The 25,491-nt window shown below is 42.3% G+C and overlaps 1 protein-coding gene across 4 annotated transcripts in view; it reads right to left on the bottom strand.

Moving 5' to 3' along the window:
* Positions 1-25,491, bottom strand: part of AKAP11 (A-kinase anchoring protein 11) — a 78,427-nt gene that overhangs the window by 33,149 nt on the left and 19,787 nt on the right. For 3 of the 4 annotated variants that reach the window (XM_066619783.1, XM_066619779.1, XM_066619780.1), the window contains exons 8-11: positions 21,863-22,018; positions 12,142-12,225; positions 11,407-11,453; positions 8,348-8,508 (exon numbers count right to left, since the gene is read on the bottom strand). In XM_066619783.1, the coding sequence (XP_066475880.1) occupies positions 8,348-8,508; positions 11,407-11,453; positions 12,142-12,225; positions 21,863-22,018 (448 nt within the window). The remainder of the gene's footprint in view (positions 1-8,347; positions 8,509-11,406; positions 11,454-12,141; positions 12,226-21,862; positions 22,019-25,491) is intronic. The other variant, XM_066619782.1, reaches the window with a different exon arrangement.

Genomic DNA, 25,491 nt, shown 5'->3' with positions numbered 1-25,491 from the left:
CTGGGGAACGTTTTGGGACAAGCAGGGCCTGTATAAGAGGGACAGGTTTCACTTGAACCACAAGGGAACCAGACTGCTGGTGCATAACATTAAAAAGGTGGCAGAGCAGCTTTTAAACTGATCCCTGGGGGAAGGCCGACAGGAGCCGAGGGGCATCATTCTGAGTCTGTCTTCCTATTTTTCCAAGAAGGCAGACTAACCACCATAGTATTAAATGACATGCCAGAAAAGGTTAGTATTTTACAGCTATATAAACAAGGCACCATCGAAGTTCAAATGTTTTTCTTCCCACTGTTTGCCTGAAAGATGCTCTTTAGAGTGACACCCCTTACATCTCTATGGTCCATAGTTATATAGGTGGAAAACAACAAAAATTCTGAACACAAAATCGAGACATTTACCATGATCCCCAATCATTTGCATAACACAGTATCACAAGATACGAAGGCTAAAATACAAGTGTCTTCCCCCACTCTACCTCCCACTCTCCCCCAACGAAGTGTGGTTTCATCGGTACATGTACTCTATCTTCAATGGAAACCACTGACTCCAGAATTACACATTCAGAAAGAGCAAAATGTCATTGTGGTGATTTGGTGGGGTCATTTAACCAAAAAAAGATCATACTGCCACCAGGATGAACCAGGACCAAAAGGGGCGCTTTTCCTCACCCCATTCCCAATTACTGGTTTTCCTTAGCACAGAAGGGTTGCTGTAGGATAGATCTGAGAAGCCAACTGACCTGGCCAGCTCCAACTTTTTAAACACCTATACTTTCCTAGGGCAGTATTAGTCCTGTGCAAGCAGTCAGGGAGTGAGGGCAATAGCTTTGAGCTCTGGACAGAAACAAACAGGTAAGTAACTTGTGAAAACAACAAGAGTATATTAAGATTTTGAAAGAAAACAACCAAAGGGAGAAATGGAAAAAAAAGTCAAGTAGATAAAAATACAGAAGCTTCTTTGCTTAGGTTAGGGTCCAGAGGTAAGGTGTTCATAATGTATTTTGTTCTTAAATCCATCACCACTGTTATTGTTATCAAGCATGCTGTGAAATATGAACAAAAATATAATTACACAGTATATCTACAGTACTGTATATTGTGTGGTCTTATCTAGAAAAGGGAGCCAATAGGGCTTGCTGGAATAAGATGTGGAATGTTTGGAAATGGGTGCTAACATCATCTATGGAATATGACTAGGCATGATTTTATCTTTAAAGTTTTTAAGCTGAATTTTCTTACGTAGAGAAGCTTCTGTAGGCAACTGGAATTAGAGACAAATAAGAACAAATCCCAACACAAACTTCCTATACTCCGTTCCCTTGTACAATTTATAGAGGATGCTTCTTGTTCCATTATTTATCTTCTAGCCAGAAACATTGCCCAGGTTAAAAACCCGGAAAGTACTGGAATGTATTATTCTGGTTCAAAGCTAGCCAGCCTCTTAAGTGGTCTCTGAAGGCTCAAGATTCTATTGTTATGATTGGTGGTTCAATGTTGGAACTCCCCCCCCCCCAACCAACTGGCTGGACCTCCCAGCAGCCATGATCTAGTGGTTACACTTGACCAATGGACAGGTGGATGCCAGGGTCAGCAGGAAGTCACTGTTTACCTCCCAGCTTTTTGTTCCACTATGGACAGGTGTCAGCCATACTCGCATTTCCAATTCACATCTCAATTAAGCTGTTTCTACCTATGTACAGGTGACAGAGATCAAGATGGAAGGAAAGAACAATACTGATTTATCCTAGCATGTTTATGGTCTTCACAGTGGTTGATGGAAAGGATGCTTACCCATAACGATAGTTCTTTGAGCAGGCATCTGTGCAGACGCATGTAGGGGAGTTCTATGGATGTGCACAGCTGACTCCAGAACCTTCCAGAGCTTTGTCAAGGATACTGCCCCTGTTCTTAAGTGGGAAAACCTGATACACACCATGTACCTCGAGGGTGGGAATACTGTGGAATCCCTCAGCTTCTTTGAGGACAGCCCCCAAGTTCTAACTATAGCATTTCAGGAGAGAGCCAGCAGTTGGAGCTAGAGGGACAGAAGTGACAGCCATGCACCTGCACAGATGAACACTTGAAAGACTATAGTTACAGGTAAGCAACCTGTCTCTTCCTCAATGGTCTCTATGAACCCACACAGGGAAAGCTAGGTAGCGTTTCCCTTACCTGGAGGTGTGTGCAAGTCAGTCAGAAGATGTTCCGCAGAACAGTGTACCATATGCCAGATGTTCTGCAGAACAAATTCCAAATGAGGTATCACCTCTCAACCTTGTGTTCAGGGCATATTCCCTGATAAAGGTCAGTTCGGATCACATTACTAAACTGCAGAGTTCTGGGAACGGAAGACTTCTCAAGTGTGTGGCAAAGAATGAAACTGCTCTGGCTGAGCGTGCTTTCAAGAAAGTTCCTGCATCTCTTTAAGCCAACTAGTAAACTAAGGAGGTAGATAACCAGAGCCCAGGTGCCAAATCTGTATTTTCTTCCCCTGCCCACAAACAAGAGATGCCCCCAATTACTTTTCCAAAGTACCTTGCTACCTGACAGTAGCAAGGTTGTGTCTCACTACTGGTTATCTTGAGCTGCCACAAAATTGTGGGTGCAGGAACCTCTTGTACAAATCTGAACAGCTTCAAAACAAATTCAAATTCAAAGTGGTTTTTACTGAATGGAAACTCATTAAAAATACAAATTTACATTCATTTGTGCAGAAATTCAGTATTTTGTGCAAAAATTCATATTTCAGTAGAATTCCACTGAAATCTACTGAAAATTACAATATGACACACTGCCATTTTTGTTCATGGAGAATGTTAGCCTGGCTAAACTCCACACAAGATTTCTGAAAAAGTTACACAAATGTATCAGTTTCCTAAATGTGTAACATTTTTTAAACCGGGGTCTCCAAACCCCAGCCCAGGGGCCAGATGTGGCCCATGGCAAGCCTCTATCCGGCCCGTGGCCAGCCTCTGATCCCCTGAGAGCCTCTGGCTCAGCTGACTAAACACAACCAGAGTTGGGCTTTTGGGGTGGGGGAACAGGGGTCATCTCGTATATAAGTGTGTGCGTTATCTTTTGGACTGTGTTCGTGCTTGGAGAAATCCTGGACATCTGAGCCAATTCATTCATCTAAATTCCATTCATTCACCTAAATTCCATCTCTAATGTATTTATATAAATTTTATATTTAATTTTTTTCCCAGGCCCTTGACACTATGCCAGATATTTAATGTGGTCCTTTGGCTGAAAAGTTTAGAGACCCCTGTTTTAGACAGCCGAAATGCAAACATTTTCATGTTGGTGATATGTTACCTTTCATGGAAAAGAACAGCAGTGTGCAAAAAGCACCTTGTTAACTACTAAGATGACAGAATCGAAATCATCACCTTTGAAGGCCCACCTTTGAAGGCTCCTTCATATATGTCAATTCACTTTTCATGCTAAACAAATGTCACATTAAAGGCCATCTCTAATTCACAAATAGGCCATATAGGTCACAGTTGCTCTTTATACATACATACATACATGCATACCATGATAAAAGTCACATCAAGTTTGGTCCTAAGATGGCTAATTTCTTGAAATGCAAACCAGATACTGCTTCTAAGTATTTAAGTTTATAAAAAAATACATCCCAGAGATGGCTTATGTGTAATTAATTTTGACCAAGTTGCTGGAATATTATTTAAAATAATCATAAGACATTATGACTAACGGTTTCTTTACATCTTTCATTGAAAATGTCAAAATGATCATAATCCAAAGGAGTTAACAGTGGTTTCTCTCTTTGACAGTGGAACCTGCTGCAGTAGAAACAGCAAGTAATGCTTGAGCTGGATGCACTCACTGCTTTCTCTCATGATATATTTTTTTTCTTGGATCATAGACAATATCTGCTCTTTTAGTCAGAGGAAGATTAATGTTTTGAGTCAGTGCTCCAGCAGTCAGTGCTCCATTTTTTAATTTCTTTTATTTTATTTATTTTTTTATTTTATTTCTGACAGAAAGAGACAGACCAAATTCTTTCTGTCAGAATATTTTCAATATTCTAGGGAAATTTCCAGTTATTTGAATAGTGGCCATCACACCCACACTAGCTGTGTCCAGATGGTATTCATCTGTAATTAATTTCCCAACCACATATTTATGTCTTCTAAACAATATTTGTCATGCTTTGCTAATTTTTGTTAAAGCAATTTTCCAAACCAGAAGTGCTTTGAATACAAATGTATAAATATTTGTATTCAATATAAATATAAATATTAGCTGATATATATGTGCATGTGGTGTTGGATGCATGCCAGGAGAATACGGCCCAGTCCAACCTCACATTTCTTTGCTTGGACAGATGGCAAAAAGTATCAGGCTCCACGGGTTCTTTGGGTAAGAGGTCAAACCTTGGTTCACTGGAGCACCCCCTACCAATGACTCGCAAGAAGCCTTGCCTTGGAAAATTCCATGACAAGCTATACCTTGGCTTGACTATCCTATTCAGATAATGCCACATCCTGGGAGGCTTCTTCTCTTTGAAATAAACAGGCCCACCTGTGGTTAACAAGCAATGTGCCTTTAGCCCCTGGCTTCCCTCACCAACTTCAACGGAAATTCAATCAAGAGTTTTATGCTAATCAGGACACAGGCAACCTCAATAGTTGAGGGACAGGCAATGAAGAGCCATCAAAGAATAAAAGAATGGTCTCCAATGAGCTCATTCTATAATAGACAATGTTTTCATTGAAATAGTCTAATAGTCTAGACCAGGGGTGTCAAACATAAGGCCTGGGGGCTGAATGAGGCCCCTGGAAGTTTTTTATCCGCCCCTCAGGCTCTCAGCTGCTGAGGTATTACAGTTGTAATGTCAGCCCACATGAAAATTGGGCTTTCCCAAATTTTTCTCTTCTGTAATTTGCAGTTAATGAGTTTCTATATGAGAACAGGGTCTGATTTCTGGCCATTAGCTGCTTAATGATGTCACTTTCTGCTTAATGACATCACTTTTGGCCCTCAGCTGGAGCCCCGAATGCTAACTTTGGCCCTCTGTATGAAACGAGTTTGACACCCCTGGTCTAGACATAGAGAAACCTCCTGGCGGAGCACTAGCACTAGGGACCGCAAACGTACCTTATGGCACATTTGCGACAGTGTACGCCAGTGGTGAGCCGGCATGTAAAGCTTAGGATTGGGCCCTAAATTTTGAAGGAAAAGTATTCTGATGACACAGTTTCTTCATTGGAAGAATCAAGAAGTTTTCACATCATTCATGATGGGCTGTCTTCTTTGCTGCCAGATTGCCCCATAATGCTGCTGTCCGATTATGCTAGCAAGAAGTTAAATGGGCGCCTTCTCTTCTTGCCTTTGGATTTTAGAAATGAAAATTTACCTCAAAGTCTAGCTGTCTAATACAGTGGAGGGGGACAATGTTGTGCTAGGTATTAAGGATTGAGGGTTTAGAGAAAAATATCCTTCACAAAAAGATGAAAAGGGAGAATCTTTAATTTTTGAGGAGATATGCACTGTTCCACAAACATATGAGAAATCTGGTTTTAAGACTTCTGGTGCAATTCTATATACATTTCCATAAGCCTATGAGATCAAAGTAACTCTCTTTACTAACTGTGTTTAAGTTTGCAGACTTTTAAAAAATTTGGAATTGGATCTATATTATGATTATTCAGAAATAATTTCCACAATGGTCAATGGGGCTTATTCCTAAATAAATGTGCACAGGACTGAAACCTGAATTCTCCATTTGACAAAGGCTTTCTGTGGCATACAGACATTTATAAGAGTTTGTAACTATTTTGCTCCTTGCTTCTATTACCACTTCATTTATATTTGACCTGTTGTTATAAACATGCAGTAGAATAAAATACTAATCAACTGTCGAGTCTTCCATCAAAATATCAAGAAGAATTGGTAATGCTGAGATTCTATCGTGGATATACCCTAAACCAGGGGTAGGCAACCTTAAACACTCAGAGCTATTTGGACCCGTTTTCTGGAGAAAAGAAAACCTCGGGAGCCACAAAACCCTTTTGATATCTAAAATGAAGATAATACTGCATAGTTTTTTTTACCTTTATGCTATGTATAAAAATTTTTATTTCAGCAAGCAACAAAAACATTTTCAATGTTGAAAAAAGACGAAAAAAATGATGAGAAATGACGAAAAAAGAAGATAACTTCAACTTTGAAGTTGAAGCCCACCCACCCCCAGTATTCCCATAAATTATCCAGACACCCATGGGTGCACGTGGGACGGGGTCAGAGCTGCTTGGGTCAGGGCTGCTTAGGGGAGGGGGTCAGGGTTGCATGGGAGAGGGGATCAGGGCTGCTTGTGGGAAGGGGGGTCAGGGCTGCATGGGAGGAGGGGGTTAAGGTTGTATGGGGGTCAGGGCAGCTTGTGGGAAGGGGGGTCAGTGCTGCATGGGGGTCAGGGCTGCATAAGGGTCAGGGCTACTTGTGGGAAGGGGGTCAAGGTTGTATGGGGGTCAGGGCTGCTTGTGGGAAGGGGGGTCAGGGCTGCTTGTGGGAAGGGGGGTCAGGGCTCCACAGGGGTCAGGGTTGCATGGGAGAGAGGGTCAGGGCTCCATGGGGTCAGGGCTGCTTGGGGGTCAGGGCTCCACAGGGGTCAGGGTTGCATGGGAGAGAGGGTCAGGGCTCCATGGGGTCAGGGCTGCTTGTGGGAAGGGGAGTCAGGGCTGCTTGGGGGTCAGGGCTCCACAGGGGTCAGGGTTGCATGGGAGAGAGGGTCAGGGCTCCATGGGGTCAGGGCTGCTTGTGGGAAGGGGGGTCAGGGCTGCATGGGGGTCAGGGCTGCACGTGGGCAGGGTGTTAAAACCCTGTTTGTTTACGCGCCCTCCCCCACAGGCAGGCAGCTGGCACTGCGGCTTGGGCGGGAGGGGGACACGCAGCGGCAGGCAGCTCACCCTAGGGGCAGCGGGGGCTCTTTGGGCAGGAGCAGCTCCAGTGCCCTCCTCGTCCCTCTCTGATCTGGGCTCACCTGTGTTGAGGCTGGAAGCTCAGCACTTTGCGACCCACTGGGAGAGCTGAGCCCAAGAGAGGAGGAGACTCCAGGCGCAGGAGCAGTCTATGTTGATCCCGCCCACCCACCTGCTGGCCAGCAAGCTCGGCCGGGGAGGGGAGGTGCAGGGCGGGCAGCTGGGCTGCTTCTCCCACCCTCGTCAGTGCAGCTGCATGTGTGGGCCAGCCAGCCGTTTGCTCCCTCTCATACATTCATCGGCGTAGTTGCAGGAGGTGTCGGAGCTGAGCACGCTCTCGGGCTGGTGAGTGGCGGCCGCGTTGTGGGAGACTCCTGTTGGCCGCGTCCGGCTCGCCCCTTCAGCCCCGGCAGCCTCGACACCCGCGGGGAGCGACCCCCTTTCCCCCCGGGACAGGTTTTACATAGTAATTAGTTTAGCAAAGGGGGTGACAGAGAGGCTTCTGGCTTCATTCACATGAATAAGAAGTAAAAAGAAAGAAGGAGAAGAGGAATGGGAGTACATGGCATTTTGGCTACATTCATACACAATGAATGTATCTAACACAAAACAACCCAGATGGATAATCAGAGAATGTCTCAACTTGCAACATTATTAAGTCATAGCTGAACTTTCGTGTCTCTTCAAAACAAAGTTATAAAGCAAATGTACTATTTGCATGTACTATCCCTGGGGGCTGGGGATAAGAATAGGCCCCCAGTTTGGCTGTACTTGTCGTAAGAGGCGACTAAACAGACACAGGGTAGATGGGGCTCGTCAGCCTGGGAAGGCAGCTCATCTGAGAGAAGGAAAACTCTGATCCCAAACCTCCACTGCCTTGTAGCTACATCCAGTTATGGAAAAGGCTTCAGGAGTCAACCTCGAGGCAAAATCCAGAGCCGGAGTCCCTGAGGCAGTTCATGGCTGAACACAGTCACGTTCTGGCAACTCCTGCAACGCCGCTGGAACCAACCGTATTGGCCTCTGCCTTTCCATTGGACCATTTCAGCGACGTGGAGAGGGGGGATTTGCTGCATGAGTAACAGCCTATCCTCCATATCTACTTTACCCAGGCTTCGCGCACTGGAGAGGACACTCTGTTCCAGAACCACCATTCAGAGCGTGACACCATAGTCTTCCGAGACTGAAGGATGCCAACTCAACTATTTGCAAATTATTGCCAGCTCTTATCACTCATTCTTCACAATTTACTCTGAAAACAATTTTAGGTGCAATATACATGGAGGTGCCTGATTAAAACCAGGAAGGCATTTCAGCTCTTAGTTGTTACTATAGAAGATGTATATTAACACGGTTGGAAGATTTCAATTGTAATTTGTATGGTGCATTTTTGCTACTCACAATTACAAATTCCTTTGGATCATCACCATGAAAGTGAAGTTCAGCCACCTCTGCTTCTGAAGCACACAGCCACTGGAGTGTCATTCTCAGCTGGGAATCCATCATGTATGGTCCTATGTCAACATTTATGATTACCAATGCCTTTCCTGTGCATTCCAAGCCTATTACAAGCAAAAGAGAAAGGATCACAGTGAAAAGTCCGTTATTTAAGTCAAAATACTTAAGTTAAATAAACTATGTAGGTCATTTTACAGACAATGAGGATTTCTAAATTAAATTTATGTAGTTACCAGCTTGCAGCAATTACAATGTTTCTCTCTGGTCATTAACCTCCAATCATTTAGATATTAATTATTTACATTTATATTCTACCTTCAATCTCAATAGATTCCTAAGTGACTAACAAAATATACTTTAAAAATTCCATAAAATTAAACAAATCCAAAAAGCACAACAGATCAAGAGATAGTCATAATACAATTGCAGCAAACAGCAGCCATTCTCCACCTAAAACCCAAATGTCAAACAGTAAAGATGGGCCTTCAATGCCCTCTTAGAGACAGAGAGGGCTTCCTATATCACGAGTGGCAGGTGGTGGCTACAGAGGCTACTACAGAGAAAGCCCAGTACTGCATACATGCCAACCTAACCTCACTTAGGTGATGCCGCACAAAGCAAGCCCTTCCCAGAAGATCTGAACAGGCAGGTAGTCTCAAATAGCAGAAGATGGTCCTTCAAGTACAGAGGGTCCCAAACTATAAAGGGCTTTATATGTAAGAGCCAATAATTTAACTGAACCTACAGGGCTGGATCCAAGAGGATGCCCAGACTATGCACCTGCTCTTTCAAAAGCAGTGCTACCTCATCAAGAACAGGATTTTCTACTGACCATACCATACCAACGTCTATCGTTTAGCACCAGGCAGCATTCCTACTGCCATAAACACTTTTGCCTTGTTTGGATTATTTTTTGTAAATAGCACAAAACATCCAGTTCATCACTGTCTCTAGACCCTGGATCTCCAGGACATTCCATAGTCCTCTTGGATGAGATGACCTAATGAGAGCTAAATGCCATCTGCATATTGGTTACAACTCAGCCTAAATTTCCGACTCTCCCAGAGCTTCATACAGATGTCAAACATCATAGGAAACAAGATGGAATCTGTAGAACCCTAAGGATGACTGATCATGAGACCAAACAGCTCCTTAGTGCTGCCACCTTTACCCTCTTCCTCAAGACAGGAATGGAATCGGCACAACACCGTATCACCTAGTTCCATCCTCAAGACGCATTCCATAATGATGCAAGAATGATGGTATTGAACATGCCTGAAGCCCAGCAGAATCAACATTGATGCTCTCCCTGTCTAGTTCAAAATGTAGGGCATCCACCATAGAAACGAAGTCAGTTTCAATCCCAAAACCAGGTCAGATTATCTCTAAAAAGGTAAACAAAAAGGTCATAGAAGAGCTCCAAGAACTTCTCCATGGTCATCTGTGGGGACAGTATGGACCAAACAACTAGCCATCTAGCCACTTGGAAAAGCTCCAACATTCACTGTACAAACACAACTATCATACAATTGTAGTAAACAGTAGACATTGTAAGTGTAAGTGGATGTAAGTGATATAAGTGGATGTAAGTGAAAGTAAGTGGAGAAGTAGATTTGCTCTGCTGTTGTCACTGTGATGGAGTAGGCTCTAAAATGGGCTTTTTAGATCCTCTTGATCAAATTTGTTTCAAGTCCTTCTCCAGCATTGCTCTAGCCATCATCCAAGCATTGCTCTAGCCATTGCCCTTAGTTCCACAGAAACCCATGGAGTTGCACAGGCTTCATCAAACCAAAGAGACCGTTCCAGTGCAACTGTATCAACTGCTTGAGTCATTTCCTCATTTTAGAGTTCAACCAGGGTTTCATAGATTTGCTGGTCTGAGAAAATGGACACCAGTGGATTTGCCAGCTTTCTGCGGCAGATCATCCTAACCAGTCTTCAATCCCTACAGAAAATCTGAGCCCTCAGTGAACCTAACCCCAACCATATAGCAATCTGTCCAAAACAATGGAATTATTTACAAATTCCCACATCTAAGCAATCACCAGATGCAAGCCATTTTCTGCTAAGTAAGTAGAACCTGTTATTAAGACAGGTCCAGGATTATCATGGGTGGACAATACCATGTCAAAAAATAAGTCTTAGGAACTTGATGAAAGTACCTCTATCAGCTCAGGCAGGGAGAGTGCTATGGAGTGGGGTAGTTGGTACACCAGGAGGCTCCCAATCAGAGATCAACTAGCAGATACAAAAACTTGAGACTCTGAGATTGCACAGAAACGTGGAGGATAAAACTGGGAAAAATAAACTCTTTCTGCCTTGTCCAATCTGATTTCTCTGACTTATGCCAGATCAGGAAGCTCATTCATCGTAATATCTTGGGTAGTTACACAACCTTACCGTTCACTGATATAGTACTAAGCAGTACCTTCAAACCCAGAGACATACTTCTAGGACATCTAAGAGAACCCAGGTTGGAAAGAGAATCAGAGGTAAAAACAGGCATTATATGCCTAATCACAATTCTCCTGCAATGACTCATGCATACCTGCCCCTACCTGCCACTCTCAATATTGGAGACCCTGGATTCTTTCCAACTAAGAACATACCAAAGACCCAATAACCTGGCACCCTACACTAAAAACCCTTCCCTCCAAACAGTACACACACCCCCAAGCAGTTTCACAACTTAACAAACTCCAACCCAGCCATAAATCATTATATACTGTACAGGACATTTTAGGACCAAACTACAAGTTATGACAGATATATAATGTGGCCTTTTATTTTTTTCTAAGCAGCTATCACCATCTTAGCTCTGCTAGTGAACATCCTTGAGTTCAATCAAACATTTCAGGATTTGTTGACTTTCATGACTGCCACAGTGGACCTGTGTTTTCACATGTTCTTATTGCTTTTTTTGGCCTCAACTCTTATAAAAACTAACATAGTTAGAGATCTCTTTTATCAGTTACAGAATAAGGCATCTTATTCAGCATTACCTTCAATGGTATCCTTGAGCTCTTCCTCATTATCTTCTGTTCCATCACTGCAAAAAGCAGAATTATTGCTATGTGTGGTAATGTTAATGCTCTCTATTCTCCAGAGATGAACATCAAAGGTAAAAAATATGAATTGAAAAATGGATCAAGGGATGATTGTGAAAAGGAAGCTTTGCTTCTCATACAATTTCCTGTCATATCGTTTGCAAATTTCCAAAACAGATAATACAATGAAGTAAATTCTACCTTTGAATTTACAAGACTGCTTGGTTTTTAACATACCACATATACCATTTTTCCTGCTTTAAGTGGAAGAAAAGTTCATTTCAATTCTTGTAGAAATTACTATTTCAATAACCTTATTTAATACTAAATTATATGAGAAGGTGCTAATTTATAGTAGAACACAAAAGTTAAGTTGAGACAAGTAGAATCAGAAATCTTGTAGGAAGCAAGCTCTTATTTTGATGAAGAAATAACTGGAAGTATCAATAGCAAGCAAGACATGCATAAAATGTTTCTTTTAAATTTTTATTTTGCCAGAACATTCACACTAACCACAGTAAAATGGACTTATTGAGTATGAATTTGTTAAGGAAAATCATGATTACATGAAAAATGTGTGGAAAATATGTATCACATTTTATATATGCAGGTTTCTTTTGCCTTGAAAGAATGACTTCATGCATTAAAATATGAGGGACCCATCTGTTTCAGTGTCTTGGTTCGACCAACCTGTCTGATGTTGGAAAGGATAAATTCTCCTCATATATATCTCCTTCTAAACCAAGACTGCTCCAGCTACTGCTGTTACCATTACTGCCAGGAGAAGAAAAGAACAGAGCTGAACGAGAAAACCAGAAACTTTGACACTTTCTGTGGATTGTAGAGTTGAGGTGGCACCATTTTTTAAGGTTTACAGAAACAACATGCAAAGGCAGTTGTTCATACTATTCCGAAAATTAAAGATCAAGTCATATTGCAATTTTCTTCCACCCCAAATGGTTTCTGTAATCTTCATGTGACAAGCTTCAGATCCAAAAGGATGCACAACTTCAGCTCCTCAGCCAGCACAAAAAGGTTTCTTTCATTTAAATGCTGAAATGTGAACCAATATTGGTTCCTTTCACAAAAGCAAACAGCATGTAGTCTTCCTTACTACATTATTTCAAAGATCAGCATGTGGTCAGAGAAGCCAATTTTATTAACATATTATGCGATCTTATATCAAGTCAGAAAATTGATCCATCTAGGCAGGTACTGTCTACTTTGAATAACAGTGATACTTCAAGGTCTCTGGAGTACTGGAAGTATACTCTCCCCGAACACCTGAAATCCTTCTAAATTCTAGGCACTAAACTTGGGACTTTCTACATGCTGCTATGCCCACACCCCCAGTGAAATATACTGTATGCAATCTCTTTTAATGGTGCTTTGTTCTAGACATAAATACATAAAAATTAATTACAATAGCAATACTCAATTAACAAAACATATATTACACTAACAAGTAACTAGCAGTGATCTAACAACAGTAGTTAGGAAACACTGGCAACTGAATTTGACTTATGTTCAAAATGTCAGAATTACAGGTGACATATGGTTGAAAGGAGAAAAAGGAGAAATTCAGAAGTACAGGTTGAGTATCACTTATCCGGACTGCTTGGGATGGGAAGTGGTCTGGATTTTGGATTTTTCCGAATTTTTGAATATTTGTATACATATAATGAGATATCTTGGGTATGAGAGCCCAAGTGTGTTCACACTTCAGATAACACTTCACAAGTGCTCCTTCTGCAGTCCGTAATGTGCTGCCTGCTCAGTGCCACTCTGCACCTCCTTCTGCACTCTCAGGGGTTACAGTGCAGCCAATTTCCTCTGCTGGCTTGCACTGAGTATTGCCTCATTAAGCATTGCACCAGGGTCAGGTGTGTGAAAAATCCCTGCTGGCTTGCTGCATTGTGCTGAATCTGCGCAAAATTCAAGTCATGCTGGTTTAGCACTGACGTGCGCCCCATAATGCATCACGCTATGACCAGGTGCTCAAAAAATCCCTGCCAGGTTCCTCACTGGGTTGTGCTGAGGGAGCAAGAAATGCAAATCAGAAAAGTACTGATCAGAAAAGTCTTTTTTTACTGCTACCACTTTTAGAAATGGTTGTGAATGTGTATTGTGAATGGTTGTGAATGTGTGAATATTTTAAACTTATTTTAAACTTTTAAACTTATTTTAATTGTTAACCACTTTGATTTTTTAGTAAGGTGATTTTTTTATAACTGATGAGAATAATGAGAGCTGCATGACTTCCAGCTTCTCAGCTCCACTTCCTTGTCTCAGAGGTTCTTAGCAGAAGCTGCCACCTGAAATGCAGTGGCAAAAGAGTGACACCAAGTGGTGACTGAGGAAGACCAAGGATGAAAGCAGGAAATTATAAATGAATAGTCCTAGAACCATGTGGAAACAACATTGAATTTCAGTTCCAGGAACAGAACCAATGTAAATTAATTGTAAGGATCTATTGTCTTATCTTAGGAATACAGAGTGAGACACAAGTTTCTTAATAAATAACTCAAACAATATTTATTTTAAATATAAAAAAGGAGGATGAGCATTTCGTATAAAAATGGACACACTACTAATCAAAATGTTTGGGATCTACGGGCAATTTAAGAATATTGGCTCATTTCCAGTCTTTGTGTACCTCACCCTGGAGTATGAGCTCCTTGAAGACTGGAGATTAACAAAACGTTCCTATCATTAAAAAAGGATAAGCTGGGAAACTACATACCAGTCAGAGTGATACCAATACCTGCCAAGATCCTGGAACAGATTATTTAAAAATGGCACATCTGAATGCTTAGAATATATGGGGTGATTTTAAGAAGCCAGTCATAACAATATTGTCAGTATGAGCTTGTCAATAGCAAACTGTGCCAGATTAATCTTATCTTCCTTTCTGATAGAGCAGTGTTTCCCAACCTGGGGGTTGTGACAGCAAAGCCCAGCAGTGCTCTTCTAATGGCACTATGGCTCCCAAGTCAGGTCACTACCCTCATTAAGTAAAGTCACCCTCTTTAAGTAAGTCACTACCCTCTAAGTAAAAAAAGGGAATCACTGTGATAGAGTGACTAGTCTAGTATATCATGGGAATACTGTGGACATAATGCACCTAAATTTTAGCAAAGCATTTGACAAAGTCTCTCATAATATCCTAGTAGATAAAATAGTAAAATGCAAGTTGGACGGTACTAAGTGAGTTGTAGCAAAGTTGGGTTCAAATGGCTGAACAACCATTTACAATGTGCTAATAGTGGTTCCACATCAATCTGGACAGAGTTGTCACATGGAGTTCCACAAGACTCTGTCTTGGGCTCTGTTCAATATTTTTATAAAAAGTCCTGGATATAAGAACATAAGAAAACCCTGGCTGGATCAGGTCAAAAGCCCATCTAGTCCAGCCTCCTGTATCTCACAGTGGTGCACCAGATGCCTCAGGGAGCACACAAGACAATAGGAGACTTGCATCCTGGTGCCCTCCCTCACATCTGGCATTCTGAGGTAGCCTACCACTAAAATCAGGAGCTTGCACATACCCACCATGGCTTGTAACCTGTGATAGACTCCAGAAATTTGTCTGATCCCCTTTTAAATCACCACATCCTGTGGTAAGGGGAACTACAGACTAATTACAAGCTAGGTAAAGAAATATTTTCTTTTGTCTGTCCTAACACTCCCAACACTCAATTTTAGTGGATGTCCCCTGGTTCTGGTGTTGTGCGAGCGGGAAAAGACCACTCCCCTATCTACTTTATCCACCCCCTGCATAATTTTGTATGACTCAATCATGTTCCCCCTCAGGCGCCTTTTTCTAGACTGAAGAACCACAAACACTGTAGCCTTTCCTCATAAGGAAGACGCCCCAGCGCAGTAATCATTTTGGTTGCTCTCTTCTACACCTTTTCCATTTCCAGTAAATCCTTTGAGATGTGGCAACCAGAACTGAACGAAATACTCCAAGTGTAGCCTTACCATTGATTTGTACAATGGCATCATCATATTAGCTGTTTCATTCTCAATACCTCTTCTAATGATCCCAAGCATGGAATTAGCCTTCTTCAATGTCGTTGCACATTGGGTTAACACTTTCATCGAGCTGTCCACTAGAACCCAAGATCTCTCCCCTGATCTGTCACAGACTGCTCAGAACCCATTAACCTATATGTGAAGTTCTGATTTTTTGCTCCAATGTGCATGACTTTACACTTACTTACATTGAAATGCATCTGCCATTGTGCAGCCCATTCTCCCAGCTTGGAGAGATCCTTCAGGAGCTCTTCACAATCCCTTCTGGTCTTTACCATCTGGAAAAGTTTAGTGTCATCCACAAACTTGGCCATCTTGCTGCTTAACCCTGTCTCCAGGTCAATAATGAGCAGGTTGAAAAGCACTGGTTCCAGGACAAATTCTTGGGGCACACTGCTTTTCATCTCTCTTCCTGTGAAAATTGCCCATTGACACATTCACATGCCTATCAGGAGGTTGCACATGTACATCATGGCTTGTAACCCATAATGGATTTTTCCTCCAGAAACTTGTCCAATCCCCTTTTAAAGGCATCCAGGCCAGACGCCATCACCACATCCTGTGGCAAGGAGTTCCACAGACCAACCACACGCTGAGTAAAGAAATATTTTCTTTTGTCTGTTCTAACTCTCCCAACACTCAATTTTAGTGGATGTTCCCTGGATCTCCCCTTTCCCTCCCTCACCGTCCAGAAGGCCAACTGTTTCTCTGGCAGTTTTCCTGCTCCTAACGTATTTGAAGAAGCTTTTATTATTCTCCCTAATGTTGCTGGCCAAATGTTCCTTAAAGTCTTCAAAGATCCTCCTGTATCATTTTCTTACATTTCTTTTGCCATGGTTTACGTTCCTTTTTATTTTTCCCATTAGGACAAGACTTCCATTTATGGAAGGAAGCTTCCTTGCCCTTTACAGCCTCTCTGACTTTGCTCGTTACCCATCCTGGCACCCTCCTGGACTTAGGATGTTTATTAAATTTGTAGAAGACATGGCAGCTGCGGGGGGCGGGGAATAGCTTAAGCCAGGAGTGTCAAACATAAGGCCTTGGGGCCAGATGCGGCCTGCAAAAGCTTTTTATCCGGCCCTCAGGCTCTCAGCTGTTGAGCAGTGCTGAGGTGTTACTGCTATAAGGACAGCCCACATGAAAATTGGGCTCTCCCATAACTTGATCAAGATTTGTGTATTTTCTCTTCTGTCATTTGCAGCTAATGAGTTCCTAAGTGGAAAAAGTGCTTATTTTTGGTTATGACCTGATTAATGACATCACTTCCAGCCTAATGACATCACTTCCAGCCCTCAGCAGGCACCATGAATGCTGTTCAGCCCTTGGTATGAAACGAGTTTGACACCCCTGGCTTAAGCCATTTCTGCCCAATGTTGCCATACACGCAACAGGGACCAAATATGTACACCTGTGGGCCAGGCAAAAATGGGTTAACAACCTGGATCAGGATTCAACATGATTTTGAGTGATTCAGTCACTGATCTCTTGTCAACTAGATCAGGGGTGCCCAAACCCCGGCCCGGGGGCCACTTGCGGCCCTCAAGGCCTCTCAATGTGGCCCTCAGGGAGCCTCCTGTCTTCAATGAGCCTCTGGCCCTCCGGAGATTTGTTGAAGCCCGCACTGGCCCAACACAACTTCTCTCAGCGTGAGGGCGACTGTTTGACCTCTCGTGTGAGCTGTGGGATGAGAGCCCCCTTCAGTGCTTGCTCTTTCACATCTGTGATGTGGCAGTGGCAGCAAAGGAAAGGCCAGCCTTGCTTTGTGCAAGGCCTTTTATAGGCATTAAGCTATTGCAAGACCCTCATTCATTCATATAAGTTCATCTTTAATATATTCATTTATGTAAACTTATGCAAATTTATTCAAATTTTAAATGTAAATTAATTCTTTTTTTCCCCAGCCCCCCCGACACAGTGTCAGAGAGCTGATGTGGCCCTCCTGCCAAAAACTTTGGACACCCCTGAACTAGATGAAGGTCAGTGGAGACAAATGTAAAGTTCTGCATGCAGGAACAAAAAAACAGAGGCACAAGTACAGGATGGGTGGCTTGTACCTGTACCAGAGACAAGTACCTGGCTTGGTGACAGTGCATAGGAAGCACAGGTGAAAAGCATGTAGGTGTCTTAGTAAGCCACAAGCATTACATGAGCCAGCAGTGTGATGTGGCTGCAAGAAAAGCTAATGCAATGTTGGACTGCATTAACAGAAGCATAGCATTCTGATCACAGCAGTAACAGTTTCCTTTGTACCGCACTGGTTACAGCTCACTTTGAATACCTTTGTATAATATAGGTGTAACAGCTGAAAACAATGGAGGACTTGTTCTCCATGGACAACATGACCTCCAAGAGCCATTCCAACTTTAACATTCTACAATTCTAAGAAAAATGTTGCTATTCTCCCATCCAAGGCACTCGGCACTTACTGACACACAATGCGTGTTGGGGAACCAGTCTCTTACATTTATTTAAATCCCATCCACATTTATTTAAACTATTTATAACCCACCTCAATTCCAAATTCTCAATTCTCAATTTCCAAATCCTCTGCTCATGACAAACCTCTACTGAAACTGAGGGGAGTTTCATAAGCACTTTCAGATACAGTATGGAATGAGGGGAAAATAGTAAAAAACTATACTTGGCATGCCTAACACCTTGGGTATACTTAAAGGAGCTCTTTAAATCCTAAGCAATGATCTTATGTGACATTTCCCTATATAAAAAAAATCCATCTATAGAATCCAGAAAAAGGGGTTTAAAATTAAAAGCAGATTCTCAGATATATCATGCATTTTAGGATTCCTTCTCAATAATTACAATTATATACAATAGAAACAAAGATATATTGCTCTATTACATACAACATTAACAACCCAGTGGTTCCAAAACTGTGAGGTGTGGCTCAAAGGGGCAGCATGGTGAATCCCCAGGGGTATTAAGGGACACTGCTGCCCCTGAGCTGCTTGGTAAAAGGAGCACAAAGACTGCAGCGTGACTGAAAAAATGTTGATAAGAGGCTCAGTTTGGCAGGCAGAGCTCTGTGAGCACCGTTTTCAGCACTTGAAGGGTCTGCCTGCCTGCCCCAAGCTGCTTACCACTGTTTTTTGGCTGCAGTCTCAAATCCAGAACCAATGGTGGTTGTGTGATTATTTTAATCACATCACTGCCATCATTTCTAGGCCAGGAGCTCCATGCTGGCAGCGGTAAGGGTAGCGCACAGCAAAAACATTTCAGGACCACTGACATAACGGGTTCTACCGAAACAAAGTTAGTCATGATTGGACTTATGGACAAGTGTACTTGTCTTTCCGTAACCAAGACATTTGCAGGAACACATCAAACAAGAGTCAATCTGCAGACAACGGGCCAGATTTTTTTAATTTGACATATATTAATGTGATAAACAAAAGGAACAGCATAAAAATTACAAAACCACTAATAACTATAGGCAATTGCTTTTTATCCCAACATAATTAAAAAGTTAACTCAAAGAAAAAAAAACTGCTAAGCACGAAAGGCTCCCCTCCCATATTCTCAAAGCTCATACCCAATTACCATCCTAAAAAGTTACAGACCAACAATTTAGACTACTTCCTATGTCATTTTTCTTCTTGACAACGGGCCAGAGGTCAGAAATATATTTTGCTGCCCAACCAACCCACTTAAAAATTACCAAGCTCCACACTAAACTTGGTGTAATATAGCTGAAAGGGCTTCATGTAAACCTAAATACAGTTGAGACATTAAGAGCGCAATCCTAACCCCTTATGTCAGTGCTTTCCAGCACTGGCATAACGGAGCCCATGGGGCATGTGCTGCATCCTGCAGTTGGGTGTCACTCACGGAGGCCTCCTCAAAGTAAGGGAATGTTTGTTCCCTTACCTCAGAGCTGCATTGTCCTTACGTCACTGGAAAGCACTGACATAAAGGGTTAGGATTGAGCCTTGTATTTCATTATGTACATTACATTACACAGAATTCCAAATTCTAAAGCGATCTAACCTTCAAATGTAAATGTTGTCTCTTATAACTTGAATATAATTCTTACAAATACAACATTCATCACTAAAATTTGGTGATGAATCATCCCATCATCCCACCACCACCCATCATCTAATGAGAAACAATATTTCTAGATATAACAAATATTTGTGTCACATCTTGGAATAGACAAGCATCTTGATTATCCCAAGCAGTACCCAAAATGTTATTACATTCACCAAATACGTGAATGAAAAATTCTGTAGCAAATCTGACATAATAGTTTAATTTCAAATGAGGGTGTTTTCACCAAAAAAAAAAAAAAGGAAGCTAAAAAGTGAGGTTGGCAGGATACTCTCTTCAGAAGTTAGGTGGTTATTTAAACCACTGTAATAAAGGGTCAAATAAATGCAGCAGACTAGAAGAGGTATAAATAAGTATAACAACAGGACTGAATAGCAAGATAATGGGTATTGTAAAGAGGCAAGATGACTTGCACAAATGAAGAAAGTAAAAACTGAACAAATGTTGGAAAACCAAATACAAGCTACAATAAGACACAAAAGAATCTGAAGAGTACATTACTATCACATCTACGGTATTATACAAATAACTTAGGATTGATGGTCGCATGGTGGAAGTTATCAAAAGACTACATTATGGGTTTGCTCCTCGCTGAGAACCCTGAAAATGGATCCATATTGATGTGTTCCTGCAAATGTCTTGGTTACGGAAATACAAGTACACTCCATAAGACTTGCTTCTCATTCTTAAGGACACACCAATACACTTCACAGCTACCACAGAGTCAACTGCCATAGCTATGACCCAGTATGACTTCAGAGATTGTATGTGGATTGGTGGTGAGTGGCCCCATTTCAGGTCTTCCCCCCAGCATGGGTTAAGCCTGGGGGGAAGGATAAGTGGATTGGTATCCTCCTTGCTGGAGGAGAGAAGAGGGATGCCACCAGAGTCAGTTGCCCTCTACTCACACTCCCAACAGCACTCTTAAAATTGACCCAAGGAGTATGAGGAGGCAAACAGCTCTTTAGCTTTTGTCTTAATCAGACAGTGTTCTTTTAAAGTAAAAATGAGTTTATTAAAAGGAAAATAGGCAACATACAAAGCAAGGAAAATAAGATGCTCATGGTCAAAGGCAATATAGAAATCAAAAGACATTCCTAGTCAACATTTCCTTATCCAACTTTCCAGCACTGATGCAGTTGTGCCAACAGTGTGTGTACTGCATCCTGTGGTTGGAGGGACAGTCATGGATGCCTCCTCAAGGGTACTCTTGAACGTTTATTCCCTTACCTTACATTGAAGCTGCAGCTGCACTGGCCCTAAGGCTTCATCCAACACAGGATGAAGCATTGAATCTTCACAATCATAGAAGGGAAGGGTCATGTCGAGGAAAGAAATTTGGCTTTCCCAAACCACCATCATGCAAGTCCTTCAAACCATCCTTTCCACTTTAACTGAGTTTTGGTATTTGACATTATTCAACAGATTGTCCTAACGTGGGAAAAACTAGCCCAACCACTAGAACTTCCCTTAAGCTGTAATCAGGTGGGAGGAATCAGCCAATGGGCAGAACTCAGTGGGATGCCAGCTGGGAAATTCCTGTCCTATTGTTCTAAAGGACAAAGGTGCTAGCCAGGATGGCATTTTCCTATATACTTTCTGGATAGACCATCTAAAAGTGTAACCAGACTAAGGGCCCAATCCTATCCAATTTTCCAGTGCTAGTGCAGCCATACCAATGGTGGGGAGGAAGTCACAGATGCCTCTCAAGGAATGGGAACATGTGTTGCCTTACCTCAGGACTGCATTGCAGCTGCACCAGTGCTGGAAAGTTGGATAGGATTGGACCCTAACTGGCCTGAGCAGAGGGGTAAAGAGTTCACAATGGTAGACTTGAGCCAGGCAGGCCAGAACCACTTTAAACACAGGCACTGTGCTTAACAAAGAGCAAAGGCTTCTTGTTCACCATAACATACATATATCATACCTTCATATGATCACAGTTAAGCACTTCCAAGGTTTTCAACTCTGACTGAACCATTCCCCGTAGAAATAATGTTTTTAAGAAATATTTGAGAAGTGACAATTGTAAATCATGTTTTAATTGTCTACTATGAACCTTAAAATGTTGAATAAACAAATTCTACTAGAGATTACTTTCTCCTCAGCCCACAAAGATTTTCATGCCAGCCACTAATGGCAAAATAGTTCAATTTTTTAAAAGTTTGATGCTGTTTAAGGTGTTGTGTTTTTATGCTTTATCTCTGTACTTAATGTTTTGACTACTGAAAATGCATCTTAATAAAAATGGTTTTTAAAATATGGGAATGTATTTTATGAGGGTCTGAGCATATGAGATAGTTACCTGTCACTGAGGTGGAGAAAACTGCTATTCTCATCCGGATGCTCATCTTCAAAACTCAGATTGGACCAGCTGCCGGTGCTATCATCACCAGTACTCAAACTCATCGGCTGACTGACTATGGATTCAGCAGAATTAAACTTCTCTTTTCCCACAGAGCTAAATAAAAATGGAAACAACATCACTGCCATTCTACTAATAGTTCGATTGCCCTTCCAATTAAATTCCCTCCCCTGCTTATTGTCCATCACTGATATTATTATTATTAATATATAATAATTATTAATTAATTATTAATTTATTATTATTATTAATGAATAATAATTAATTAATCAACAACAACAGTATTTATATACCGCTTTTCAATGGAAAGTTCACAAAGTGGTTTACAGAGAAAATCAAACAAACAACTAATGGCTCCCTGTCCCAAAAGGGCTCACAATCTAAAAGTATGCAGAAGAACACCAGCAGACAGCCACTAGAAAAGACAGTGCTGGGGTGAGGAGGGCAAGTTACTCTTCCCCCCCCCCGCTAAATAAAAGAAGAACACCCACTTAAAAAGTGCTTCTTACCCAGTTAGCAGGGGTAGGAAGTGCTTACCCATGTGGAAGTGCTCATTAATGTCTAAAACCAAGATAAGATGTCTTATGTACTGGCAGGTATGAGTTTAAGGAATATTTTTTTTCCCTTTGAGAAAGTAGCAGCTCCTTCATAACAGTTACTGAGAGCAGAGGAGGACACAAACACAAGGAGAGAGAAAGAGAGGAGTCACAGAATTGAGAGAAATAGAAAAGGAAGGCAACAGACTGGAAGGAAGTGAGAGAAGGCTGATTGGAAGTAGATACATGGGCCAATGCAGGGCCTATGAGAGGAATTTTATAAGGGGGTGCAAAGTTTCTTTTGGGTCCCTTCCCAAAGAGAAAGGGGGGTAATGGGGGCAGGCAGACTGGGGGGGGAGGAAGGGCAGGGGGAAGGTGCTAACAGCCACAATAGTCTTTGGAGCTCGGGTCTACTAGGTTCTTGATGCAGAGCCCAAGTCTACCCAACCATGCAGCATTGGTAGCTAGATAAAGTAATACGGAAAACAAAACACACTCCTAAGTCTCTCTAAAATCTTTGAAATATATAAAATCCATTGCAGAAAATTAGCATCATCGTATTTAGCCTCACACTAGAATGGACCAAAATGAACTTCTGCAGCAGCTGTAGCCCTGCAGCTGAGTCCCTGAGCTTCCATATACTCCTTCAAGGTTATGGGATCCACAAGCCAAAGAGCTACTGAGGCAGGTTAGTTTCCTCCCAGATTTGATACTGTGTTAAGGAGGGTCATTGATGCATTCCTGAGTCTGATGTGTATGGCTTGCAGCAGCGAACACTGCATGCATCTGGTTGTGTCCCAGCATTATACACCGGCAGCGAGTTCAGGTGACATAGGAAAATGTCAGATCCCAGGAACTTCCTGGGCCCCCTTTCTGACCCTGGGCCTGGGTACAAATTACCCCCTTTATCCCCCTCTCCTAGGCCCCGGGCCAATGAAGGGATAGGCATGAAGAGAGAGGAATGAAAAGTAGTAGTCAGAGAGAGGAGGAGAATGACAATGGGGGGTTGTCGCAGAAAATTGGCAGAGACAGTACTTGAAGGAAGAGGCTAGACTTCATATTGGGTGGTGATACAAAGCCCGTCAGACTCCTCCCCGGGGTCATTTCAAGGCAGGAACTGCATCCACTACCAAGACAAAGTGCATTCAGGAGGCAATACATCTAGGGCTGCATTACCTGCCACCAACCCCCCTAAGATCAGAACTCAGACCCGCTTAATCTGAGTTAACAAAGAACCCTGAGGCAGGAAGAGCCCATTGGAATCCTTGAGAACATCTCAGTCGAGCTCCTACTCTGACCAGTTAGCCCTAAAAATAAAAAGGGTCTTGTGTGATAGCAACCAAGTCTTTTGCCAGATCTCTTCCATATGCCTATGTCTGCTCAAATTCCTTAACATGTCATAGTCCATGCCCTGTGAGATAAAACTTAACCCCAGAAGGAAATGGAGGGCAAAGGGAGTGCTACAGGGAAGCATAGGCAACCATGCACAATTTGGATCCAGTTGCATCATGGCTTATCAGAGTAAGTCAAAACTGCTTGGTTTAATACGTACTTATCTAAAAGCAATACTATATAAATGTTATCTAAGAGTATCTTTCATGAACAGCTGGTAATGTTAGACGCAAACCCAACCTCCTTTCAAGCAAAAATTTTTTAGATGCAATCCATGTATGGAAATGGATATGGGTAAGCATTCCAAAAACAATATACCATATGGACCTTAAAGGGAGCTTTTATAAACTGAAGATGCAGTAGTATCTTACTATGGCTAAACTTGGATTTATCCATTGTTCATTATTAACTGATTATTTGTTGGAGAATGTGGAAGTATTGGTGCAAATATGATTCATATCTACTGGAATTTTGAGAAAACCTTTCCATGCTGAAAATTATTTTGAAAGATATTAAGGATATGATTGGGAATGCTTTATCATAAGATCTCCTAATAAAACTTATTTTGTTTTCTCAAACTGATCTACAGACAAGTAATGGGGATCCTGGCTTTGGTACCACCCAGGGCCAAGACCATAGGCAGCCTGCTGGTGGTGGCAGTCACCACCTGCCTCCCTTCTGGAGGCCCAGGGAAGCAGCGCACAACCTCCTTGACCGTTCTAAGGCCTTATAAAGGCCACAAAAGACCATGGAAGTGGTTTTAATGCATTTAGAAGGCATTCTGAGGGCTGAGGAAACCTTCCTGTCCCTCAGAAGGCATTTTAAGGACTTAGAAATGTCACTTTCAGTTTCTTCTGTGAAACTGGAAGAGATGCTTTTTGGCCCTCCAAGCTTTTACAAGGCATTCAGAGGGATGGGGAGGCAGCATGCTGCTTCCCCAGGCCTCAGAACACCTCTGGGCTTTTGCCCTGAGTGGCACGGGGGGGGGGGGTGCAGCAGAGGGCTGGATGGTGGTATGGCACCACCCCTACAGCCTGGCATCCAGGGCATTTGTCCCCCTTGCCCCTCAGGTTTTGCCTCTGCAGATAAGAAGAGGTTGATATGTCACCTCTTTGAAAAGCAACTTGGGGCACAATCCTAACCCCAATGGGACATGTGCTGCATTCAGCAGTTGGGTGTCATTCACGGAGGCCTCCTCAAAGTAAGGGAATGTTTGTTCCCTTACCTCAGAGCTGCATTGCCCTTATGTCAGTGCTGGAAAGCACTGACATAAGGGGTTAGGATTGAGCCCTTGATTTGGTAATCGAGTTGGAACTTGAAGAAACCAGTTACAAATACAGAAAAAACAATGACTTATCTGTATTTTGGGAAATGCCTTATTGTGGTTAAGGTGGCAAGCCTATACACACTTACTTAGGAGTAAGCCCTGTGAACACCAGTGGGACTCACTTCTGAGTAAACCCAAATAGAACTGAGTGATAAATTAACTTGCATCCCAAACCTATGTGGGTCCTATGCTGCAAGTACTAATGTTCCAGTGGTGTAAGGTTTTTTGCAGCTGTTGCAAAATGCTGTTTGGAGAAGCAAAGCTGCCACCAGCACAAGTGGTGAGCAGCAGCAGCAGCCTGCCAGCGGTCCCTG

This window comes from Tiliqua scincoides, chromosome 3 (genome assembly GCF_035046505.1).
Source record: "Tiliqua scincoides isolate rTilSci1 chromosome 3, rTilSci1.hap2, whole genome shotgun sequence".
Taxonomy (NCBI): Eukaryota; Metazoa; Chordata; class Lepidosauria; order Squamata; family Scincidae; genus Tiliqua; species Tiliqua scincoides.
Note: the sequence above shows the minus strand (reverse complement) of the source record. Positions and strands in the feature narration are given on the sequence as shown.